This window comes from Balaenoptera musculus, chromosome 2 (assembly GCF_009873245.2).
Source record: "Balaenoptera musculus isolate JJ_BM4_2016_0621 chromosome 2, mBalMus1.pri.v3, whole genome shotgun sequence".
In the NCBI taxonomy this organism is placed as follows: domain Eukaryota; kingdom Metazoa; phylum Chordata; class Mammalia; order Artiodactyla; family Balaenopteridae; genus Balaenoptera; species Balaenoptera musculus.
Window position 1 is genome coordinate 143,333,755 of NC_045786.1, and position 11,172 is coordinate 143,344,926.

The window sequence follows — 11,172 nt, forward strand, 5'->3', positions numbered from 1 at the left end:
CCAAGTCCAGTGAATAAGCTGGTTGATTAACCCAGATAATACAATCCTGGGTCCCAAATACAGGGTGACAAGACTGAAACAAGTAACAAGGATAACTGACTCTGCAAGCAATGTTCAAGGAATTCCAGAAGAGTCTGAGCGGCGGCAGCATCCTTGGAAGAAGTTGGCAGCCTGGAGGACCCCAGTTCCCCAGATGATGGCTGTGTATGGAAGAACATTAATTTACAAACTTGTAATAAATGAACAGCTTCCTCAAGTGGCCACTTTTAAGGGGACAGTTTCATTTAGACATGTCATTTCTGAGGGTAAAAGCATAGTCTTTCTTTATGTTCTGTCAGAGTTCATGCTATCCAGTGGAGTCATGGACTCCAGGCCTCAGACAGGAGCTGGGGAGCTGGGGGAAGAGTTGGGAGGATCGGGGATGTGCCTCTCCCCCCCACAACCCCAGTCCCCACGCAGTGTCCCATGTCACCCCCTGAGGACCAAGAGGAAGAAGTCGTTTATAACTACCAGAAGTCTGGATCTATCACAAAGACAGGAGAGTGGATGAAACCAGCCGTGTGATATGAGGAGCATAAGTCACCTTCCGTTTGTTTTGTCACTGTGTGGACGTTTAAAAATGATTTTTTGTTGTTAAGGTAGAAATTGCAGCTCATTCCTATCCAGTTTACTCATCCTTGGTCTGTTCCTTCATGTTCTGCCTCAGTTCTCAGGGCGAGGGGCCCGGAGTGGATCAGGTTATTAATTAGAAAGGAGATCTGGGCTTCCCTGGTGGCGCAGTGGTTGAGAATCTGCCTGCCAATGCAGGGGACACAGGTTCGAGCCCTGGTCTGGGAAGATCCCACATGCCACGGAGCGACTAGGCCCATGAGCCACAATTACTGAGCGTATGTGTCTGGAGCCTGTGCTCCGCAACAGGAGAGGCCGCGATAGTGAGAGGCCCGCGCACCGCGATGAAGAGTGGCCCCCGCTTGCCGCAACTAGAGAAAGCCCTCGCACAGAAACGAAGACCCAACACAGCCAAAATAAATAAATAAATTAATTAATTAAAAAAAAAAAGAGAAAGGAGATCTATAGTCCCAGATGATACCATGTTCCTCCAGACAAGATCCTAATAGTTGGACCACATTTGCAGATGGTCAGTGGAGAAACTTAGGAGGTTGAATGGAGAGGCCTTTGCTTTCCTAGGCCTGCCTGCAGCACTGCTACAGTGCTGCCGCTTTTCCAGGTCAGAGTTCTGTGGCTAGCCTCAGCAATTGCTAATGTATTACCTTTATTAGGATGTTCAGGAACAGTTGTGCAGGCTGTGCATTGCACAAGCACACCATATTTGAAGGGTGCTGGTCACACAGTATTGTACATTTATTACTACAATTCCTGGCAAATGACAGTAAAAGTCTTCTAACAAAAGAGAAGGTTTCATAAGGTAGAAAATCATCTACATTATGATGATTTTCTAACAGATGGAAGTAAAGTGTCTCAAGAAAGGGATGCCTATTGCTGTTTCTACAAAGGCATCATAAGGGCTAATGGCAGCCCAGCTTCGAGGTGGTCCACAGAGAGGAAAGCAGATGCAGACTTAAGAGGACTACCAACAAATAGGACAGCTTAACCTGGCTCTGCCAGAGAGCAGAGGAAGGGTGGTGATGGCCATCCCAGCTGCTGCAGGGCTGCTACCACTCAGACACCTCAGGAGCTGCATCTGGTCTTGAGATTGCTGCCCAAGCCCCAGGTTTCCTCCATAAGCATCAGTGGGCAGGCCTTTGTTGTCAGTGACATTGCCACACTTGGACAATACCCACCTCACCTCTGAAAACTGATCGTCTTGCACATCTTCCTAAGCAACAGCGGGTAAGGAGGGGAAGAGAAGAGAAGGGTCTGGAACAACCTTGGCTTCTCAAAGAGGCTTCCGCAGGACCTTATCTCTGTATAGAGGGGAAGTATAACACATAGCCCCTGGATGAAGCAGAGAGGTGGAGCTTTTGCCTCCCAACAGCCTTGCACCTAGCAGGTTGCAAACTTAAATCCTACAGTGATCAGACAGGCAATGTCAATAAGTCAAGTGGGTGGGGATGACAGTAAGGAGTGGAGGGGACTGTGGCAAACTGAAATGCACAAGCTCCACCCATAAGGGGGCAGCTGCTGCTCATGACAGTGTGTTAGTGCCATGCTGGAATGCAAGTTCGGTGTGGCCTGACCTTCCTTTGTTTTCCAAAGAAGCTGGATTTTTGGTGTGATGAATAGGGAGATTGAGATTGACATATATACACTAATACGTATGAAATGGATAACTAATAAGAATCTGCTGTATAAAAAAATAAATAAAATTCTAAAATTCAAAACAAAAAATTCTAAAGTTCAAAAAAAAAAAAAAAAGAAGCTGGATTTTTCTGTGTAAACTTGAAATCTTAAAATACTGCCAACTAATTAAAACCACCAACAGTCACACTGTGCAGGTCAGAAAAAACCTGTCCAGGGCCAGATTCAGCTTAGGGGCCAACAGTTTGCAGCCTCTGTTCTAGAACTGCACGACCTCTTACAAGGAGGTGTGCGGTTCTGAAGGGGCACTGCTACCAGTAGTGTGGAGGGAAAGTGAAGGGCTCTCCTTGAGGCTCTGTGAGAGCGGGTAGGTTCTGGGAATCCGGGGGCTTCCAACCAGCCCTGAGGAAGGAAGACCTGGTTTGGTCGAGGTCCTGCAGGATGTCCACATGAGACAAGAGAGTGCTGGAAATGTTCTGATCCATGCCCCCCGCCCAGGTTCTCTTCCTGACAGAGGTAACAGAGGCAGATAGGATTAGCATGTGGTCAGACTCTAAGCCCTCCTGGTTCCCCATCACGCCCTGTGGGTCTGTAAGCCAAGTGCGTGTATAACCTTCTAAACCCACGTCAGCTGGGGCTAGCATCCCCCTTAGGTTTATTACCCACAGGGTAAGACAGTGTGTTTTATATCTGTGTGTGTGTTTAAGCATATTTTCCCTGTGCATATAAAATGTTTTAATAATACACTATTTTGAAACATGCCTGTTTTACTTAACTGTATGTTTTGAACACTTTCCCACATTACCAGAGTCATTTTTAATGGCTAAAGGTTTTTTCCATCCTACAGCTGAATCAGAATTTACTGAGCCCATCCCCTATTGTTGGATATCTAGGAATTTCCAATGTTTTCAGTGTAAGCAGTCACTCTGAATGAATATCTTTTAAACTAAATCTCTGCACACATCTTTAATTATTGCCCTAGGATACTAAGTTCCTGGCAGTGGGACAAAGGTGTGCACATTTTTAAGGCCTTTGATACATAATACTACACTGCCCTCCAGAAAAGGTGGGCCAATTTATGCTCTCACCCAATCCCACAGCTATTGCCAACAGTAGGTAGTGATATTTAAAATATATATATATATGTGTATATATATGTATATGTGTATATATACATAAATATACACACATACACTTAAATATATAATTTTATGTATGTAAATAAATTATATAAACACACACACACACATATATATATATACACATATGGTAAACAAACAGTGGTACCTCTCTAATATGTACTTCTTTAATCATTGGTGAGATTGAACACATTTTCATATTTGTGTATTTTACGTTTGCCTCTTCAAAGTGACCCCTTTCCCTGTCATTTCGAGATTGTTTATTGAGCCCACATTTGGGCCTCAGCCTCTCCCCAGCCTGTCCTCTTTCTGGACTGGGGAGCCCTGGTTTCTGGTTTGAACCCTCTCAGGCCTGGCCTCCAGGGCCGTCCCTGGGGCTCCCGGAGCTGCCCAGAACCCAGTGGGGCGAGGCCCAGTCTTCCCAGAGGCACCCCTGCTCCCTCCCCATCCCCTGCTCACCTCCCCCTGCTGCCAGGCCTGCTCCCCGGCTCCCCTCCGCACGGACACCTGGGTGCCCCGAGAGCTGGCAGGGTGCTGCCCTCTGGGCAAGGGTGGGTACGCCCGGGGAGGGCAGAGGACAAGCCTGACCGCTGCCTTTCCTCTCAGCGTCCCCGTGAAGGAAGTGCTCCCGGGCATCATTAAGCAGGGGGCTAATTGCTTAGAATCCCAGGGCCAGGACACGGCTGGTAACTTCCTGCTCAGCATGGGGACCTGCAGAGGGTCTGCCAAGAGCCCGCCGGCGGCCCAGGTAAGTGGCTTAGGGCCCCCGGGTCAGGACCGGGCGCGGGTGGGGACCTCCCTCTGCCCGTTCTCATCTTCCCTCTGCCTACACCTTCCACAAACCCACTTTCCCAAGGACCCTGCAAGCTGTCCCCTCCCACTCTGCTCCTTGGGTCTGCTCCCGCCGTACTCGGTCGCCTTTGTAGCCTGTCACACAGTCGCCCTATGGGCACCACCTGCTTTCTCCTTGCAGAGGGAGAAATGCTGCCCGAACAGAGCCCGGTTCTCTCCTGGGATGCAGCTGTGGCTCGCCCGTATATACAGGGCATGCAGGACGCCTGTGTACACACGTGCGCAACATGAGTGTTGATGCACCACGTCGCAGTAGAGCAGGTCGTGGAGACCCCGGCGTGGACTGGCTCCCTGGCTGCCCTGCTCCCGTGTCCTGCCTTTCCCGCCATCCCCTGAGCATCCCTTCGCGCATCCTCTGGCCAGCTCCAGCTAAGCTCCCCCACCCCAATATTCTATTATGAAAAATTTCAAACAGAGAAAAGTTGAAAGAATTGTACAGTGATTACCCATACACCCACCCCTAGTATTTGCAGAAAATTTTACCAAAATACACAGTGTATTTGCTCTATCGTCTATCTACCCATCTATCCATCCATCCGTTGCTGTACTTCTGGACTTGGCCTTTCTGCTCCCTGTCTTGCAGGCGTGGCTGTTCAGTGACCATCTCATCCAGCAGCAGGGGAAGTGCCTGGCTGCCGCTTCCACCTCCATCTCCCCCGGGTCCCTGGTCGCACTGCAGGCGTGCGACCCGAGAGAAGGCAGGCAGGTAAGCCTTCTCGCCCATGGGCACGGGATGGCGGCAGCCCCGGGGAACACAGTGCGGGTTTGACATACAGACCCAAATAAACCCTCCAGAGTGAGGATCTGGGGGACCTAAGCCGGTATCCAGGTCAAGTCTATTGTTTTCCTCATGACGAAGTACGGTAAATAGTTGTTAGGTGTCCATCCTGCATCCTGTGGCTCCGTGCAGGCAGGGACTATTTATCTTGTCAACACTGTATCCCTAGCCCCTGACAACCAGCACAGCCAAAATAAATGTGAGCTTTTACTGAGAACCTGTGCTAGGGGTTTTACATAGGTCATCTCATCTAATTCTCCCAGCAACCCAGCAACATGGGCCCTAGTACTAACCCCATTTTAGAGGTGAGAAAACTGAGGCTCACTGAATTTAAGAAACATATCAGATCACATAGTTGGGAAGGGGTGGAACTGAGGTTCAAACCCAGGTCAGCATGACTCCTAAGCCCACAGTCTTGCCCCAGCACATAGTAGGTGCTCAGTAAATATTTCTTGACTGCTGGCTGATTGGGGAAACTGAGATCCAGCCACAGTGTTTTCCAAGCTGGCACGCCGGCCTCACGTGAGCACTGCCTTTTCCATTTATCAAACACTCTCACCTGCCCTATTTTCATTAATCCTGGGAGACAGGTCAGGCCTGCCTGTTGAGGAAGAAACGGACGCTCAGGGCACACAGCAGCCAGTGACAGTCAGCCCCACTCCATTCCTGGCTGGGAGGGCTGCCGCTCTGCCCGGGAATGGACACAAAGGCCAGAGTTCTGGTCCAGTCCTTCCTCTGCCCACACCTTCTTGGTAGCTCCCACTGTGCCTGACCCTGGCCAGCCTGCAGGGCAGTGCAAGGGGCAGAGGAGTGCCTGGCTTTTTGATTCAGCCACTGGCTTTTCCTCCCACCCCTTTTCTGTTGCCTGGGTCGGCTCTTTCTTTAGGGATGACTGGCAGTTTGCTATTTTATTCTGGAAAAGCAGCCGGATGCTTCCTCTCCCTTCAGCCTCCGTGTGTGTGTGTGTGTGTGTGTGTGTGTGTGTGTGTGTGTGAGTGAGGGAGAGAGAGAGATTTGTGTGCCAAGGCCTGCTCGCTGGGCCTGCGGGACACATCTGAAGCACTTCCTGGTTGGGACGCTGCAGCTTGTCCTGCCTGCCCCCTTGCCTGCCCTCTGCACCTGCCCTCTGCCCCTGCCCTGCAGTTAGGTGGGTCCCCAGGCTCCCCTTGACCTGGAGTACCGGCCTCTCTGAGGGTCAGGCCTTGAGCCCACTCCCAGCCCCATCCTTGCGGAGGCCAAAGTCAGGGAAGTAGCTCCCAGGGTAGCCACCACTCAAATACTTCTCTGGAGCTGAAGCATCCATTTCCCCCTTCACACTGACCCAGGGCTCCTAGGAATCTCCTTTGGCCCCATTCCTCCTGCCCCTGCAAATCCTGCAGGGGCCCCAACAGCTGAGCCCTCTCTTCCAGGAGGAAGGGTGAGCAGCTCTCCCACTGCCGGTGCCTTCTCAAATCTAGGCCTCCCTTCCTGGTCCCTGTTTGGCCCCGTTTCTGAGGCCACCTGGGTATCAGTTATGGGAGAGATACCTGTGCATAGAGCTGCTGGGAAGATATCAGCAGGTCCTAGCTCCGTCACCCCCCCTCACCTCTCTGGGCCTCAGTCTCCTCACTTATAAAATGAGGGGCTCCCTCCCTGTCTGCCTTATAAGGAATCCGCAAGAACCGAGACTGTGGCGATGGGAGCGCGCTCTGAGGCGATATTGTTTCCCTGGCCAGGCCAGAACATAATGGCCAGGAGAGTCGGGGAGACCCCGAGACTGTGCCTGATGGCACCGGTAGGAAGTGAGAATCCCGTGATTTGCAGAGCACTTCCTCATGACTGGGTGATTCATTCATTCACCCATGCATTCATTCTTCATAAAACAAAACTGCATTCGGTGCCTACCTTGTGTCAAGGAAGGTGCAGATCACATTGGCCATAAGGATGAAAGAAGGGTGTGGCCCAGCAATGCCCAGCTGGGGAGTGTGTGGCCAACCCTTCCCGGGAGGTCGGAGACTGGAAGAGCACAAGGCAGTAGGATGCTGTGAGCTCCAGAGGGACCAAAGGCCCAATCCTGCCCACCGCCCGGGGCCTTTAAGCCAGGAAGCCCTCTCTGCTGGGACCACATGGGCCAGAGAGACTGGTTCTCAGCCCCGCATTCCTAAGGGGACTCTGGGCTCTGCAGCACGCCCCCTTGCTGCCTTCCACCCTGTTCGCACCTCCCAGTTGGTTCCCTTCTGTGGCCACCCCACGTTCCCCTGCCGCCCCAGCCCTGGCCCTGCAAGCTAGTGCTGCTCATCTCCCTTCTCCCAGTTGCTCCAGTGAGAACAGGGCCCCTCCCCCTCAGAGCCCTGCGGCTCCAGCATTCCCCACTTCTTCGGAGGACAGAGGACGAGGTAGATATAGGAAGAGGGGCTATGGATGCAAGGAAGGGAAATAGGAGAGAAACCAAAAATAGACCTGTCTCCCTGTTTACTCTTCCCTGAGCCTCGAAACCTGGGTCTCAGCCTCTCATCCCTTCTCCAGACCACACTCCATCGTCCATCCAGCCACTTCCAAAATGGTCTACAGGAACAACTCTTGTCCCCCTTGTCAAGCTTAGGGCAGGGGAGGCACCAGGAGGTGAAGGCACTGCCTCAGGAGCCCCTTCATGACTCTGATAGGGGGACTCAAGTGCCCTCACCATCCCATCACTCTTCATCTCTGCAGGGATGGCGACCAGTTCCCATTAAAGGGTGTAGGTATCCGGCTGCACAGCTACAGGCCAGGGCAGAAGCTTAGAGCTGCAGGAAGAAGAAATCTTGTTTGAAGGAGTAAAAGATTCACCTAGTCCAGGACTCAAACTCAAGGGCTTACAGAGTGCAAGTGGGGAAGCCCTAGAGGAGAAAAGTCGGGCCCAGGTGGGACTATGGCGAACAGGAACTAGGCTGACTAGCAGAGAGCAGGTCTCCAGCCACAACCAACTGATGCCACCAAAGAAACCAGGCCCATGTCTAAAGGGAAGTTGGAAATCCAGGTTTTTATGCAATGACTAAGCCAAATTTTAAATAAGCACGTGCAGGCCAGACAACATACATCTCTGGGCTAGACTCAGCCCATGGGCCTCTGACCTAGACAGTGACTTCTTCATGCCAGCCTACAGAAGCCAGAGCGTTCAGGAGGAACGGGCTTCAGGTTTGCATGTGGGGTGTGGGCACCTCTTCTGTAAGGGACACACAGACCATTTAAATGGGGGTGTGTCCTAGGGCCACTTACATACACGTGTAATGAAGGGATGAACATTATGATTATTATTAATCATTGTTTTCTCTTTCCCCTCCTTTCCTGCCTCTCCCCACAGAGATGGAGGAGAAAAGCCTCTTTCATCCAGCATTCAGTCAGCGGCCTCTGCCTGGAGGCCAAGACCACCCAGCTGGTGACCAGCAAGTGCCAGGCCGACGTCCCAGCCCAGCAGTGGCAGCTGTTGCCGCACACATGACCGTAGCCTGGGGCCTCCTGTACCTTTTGCATGAGACTTTGGGACCGGAAGGGGGTTAGGGTGGGGGAGTGTAAAGCGGGCCGTTTCCATCTCCTCACATTTCTGCCGGAATCATCAGCAAACACCACTGCCACGACACATGATTCTCCAAAGCTTGTACGGGGAGGACGCAGGGGTGATGCCCTGCTGCCCTGGCCACCACCCCGGCCTTGCCTGGGGAGAGGAGCAGGTCAGGATGCTGGACTGCTACTGGGCAGAGACTGGGCAGGAGCCCTGGCCCTTTGTTACCTCCCTCCACCCTCCCGAGGTCTGGACAGTGGTTGGGGGCCTCCCCTTGTTGGCTGGGGAGAACGAGGACAGCAGCCCACACGGGTCCCACTGGGCCAGGGGTCTGCCTGTGGGATCAGGCACGAGAGGAGAATGTGGGCAGTGTGGACGGGGGGCAGGCTGAAGGCGGAGGAAGAGGCAGCCTGCGGGGCAGATGGAGAACAGCAAGAGGTGAGCAGCTCAGTGGCCTGTCCCAGGCAGGTTGCTGGGTTGGGGGCGGGAGGGAGGGGATCCAGGGCAAAGGATGGGTGATCTGCAGAAAGACGAGGACGGAAGAGCAGCAAAGCACTGGAAAGAGTGGGTCTCTCCCCGGGGACCTAATTCCTCCCACACGTACCAGCCCCAGGGCCGGTGCCTCCGGTCCTGCGCTCTGGTTCCCACGGCTCAGCACGGGGCTGAAGGGGGATCTCCAGGGGAAGCCTCAGGACACAGTTTATTAAACAGATCCCACTTCTGTGTGGACACGTGTCAGGACAAGACCTCTCCCTTGGGCCTTAAAGACCAGCGGGTGCCCTGGCCCCCTGCCCGGTCGCACCGCGTGGACCCCATAAGGACAGACACCACCGAACAGCCCCATCCTCCCTCCTAGTTTTTGACTCCTGCCTTCTCAAGAGCCCTTGCCTCTGTAAACACAGCGTTACAGGGTCGGGGGCAGGGCGGTAAGAACGGGACCTCCATTCTGGAGCATCCCTAGGTCGTGGGGGCTAAGCCATCCAGGCTGGTACTTATCCTCACCCCTCCCCACTGCAGGAGGGAGGCCCTTGGGGCTCGGCTGCTGCAGTGGCCTGGAGGCTGGCTGGAGGCCCCAGTTTGTGCAGAGCTCCCGGTTCCTTCTCACAACCACTGGGAGTCTCTCCCCTCCCCCAGGGCCTGGTCTTGGAACTGCCTCTGCTGTTTCCCACGTTCCTCTTCCCCCCGCCCCACTGGCTCAGGCAGTGTGATCTTAGGGAAAAGACTGGTGGTACCAGGAACCCTGGTGGGTCTCTCACCCAAAGCAAATCAGCCTGGAACCCCTAGGGAGTTCACGGATTCCAGAAGGCCTAGGAATGTCCTGAAATGGTCCCCCAAATATTGCATTGTGTGCATATATGCATTTTCCCGGGGAGAGGGTCCATGGATTTCCCCAGCTTCTTACAGAGGTCCCTGATCGCCAAAAGGTCTGAACTTCTGCTCTGGATTGGAGCTACCGGTCACTGGAGCTGCCATGCCCCTCCCCCTCCCTGCTGTGCCTCAACTGCTGTGGTCCTGCTCCCTCCATGCAGCCCTTGGGGCCATGGTCCCCACACCCACCCTGGAGGGCTCTCAGTGGTTTCCTCTCACCTCCTGGCTCTCACTGGCGTGCTCTCAGCAGTGCTCCTGTGCCCTAGCCTGAACCCCTGCACTCCCCAGCATGGAGCCCTTGGCCCCCAGGGCAACACTTCTCCCATCCTCTGTGTGATGCTTCATCCACCGCCATCTCCCTTGTGCGTGTCCACCCCAGCAGGTAGCGTGGACCTTTGGGGACAGGGAACATGGGCATCTCTCAATGAATGTAAGAGGACTGCTGCTCAGAGAGCCTTTGAGAGGGCCCCCTCCTTCCCTGTGATCAAACCAGGCTCAGCACTTGTCAGCTGTCCTTTGGGACTCAGCCCTATTCTGTTTTGCTTTTCCTCTTCCTGACCAAAGCATGTGCCACTCGCTGTCCCTGAGGACCTCGTCTTTATGAAAAACTCCTGGAATAAAGCCACTTCTCACATGCACACGTGCACCAGCGCCTTCCTTTCTGACTCCAGAGCCAAGGCCTTCAGTGCCACCCTCCCTCTATTCTGGAAAAGTGAAACTGAGCACGCTCAGCTCTCACCCCCTCCTGCACCTGGTAGCTTGCTCCCCAGCCCATGTGCCCCCCCGGGCACTCCTGGACGACAGGCTGACTGCTCTGGGGGGGGAGCCATCAGGTGGGGCAGGCTGGGACCAGAGCCCAGGCTCCCAGGTACCAGCCTGCTCCCTCTGAACTGCCCTTCCTTTCCTCTGCCACACAAGAGGGCAGTGGTAAAAACGCAGGTGGGATGATTTTCCTAGGTAGAAACTGCAAAGTAATTCCAGAAAGAGTCCTACCAGCGTAGCCTTGTTTGATGGGGTAGCAGATGCTCTGTCTAATGTTTCCATGGAAACCAATGGAAAGCCCCCACCATTTCTGTGATCAGAAGCTGAACCTACCCAGGTAAAAATAAGCACTGCCTCGGTGCGCACATGAACTGCAGTGGGCAGGCCAGCGCGCCGCTAAGCCTCCCTGAACACAGCCGTTCCCACCCCCGCACCCGCCTGGCCTCAGGGCTGCTCATATGGGATTCTCCAGAACTGACCACCAGGCCTGAGGGGCC

At 53.7% G+C, this 11,172-nt stretch overlaps 1 protein-coding gene across 1 annotated transcript in view; it reads left to right on the plus strand.

Annotated features, from left to right (window-relative positions):
* The window catches only part of GALNT16 (polypeptide N-acetylgalactosaminyltransferase 16), a 104,338-nt gene extending 93,789 nt beyond the window's left edge, over positions 1 to 10,549 (plus strand). The window contains 3 exon segments of the mRNA XM_036843082.1: positions 4,005 to 4,146; positions 4,834 to 4,956; positions 8,348 to 10,549. Coding sequence (XP_036698977.1) covers positions 4,005 to 4,146; positions 4,834 to 4,956; positions 8,348 to 8,485 — 403 coding nt within the window. The 3' untranslated portion in view covers positions 8,486 to 10,549.
* Positions 10,550 to 11,172: the final 623 nt, after the last annotated feature.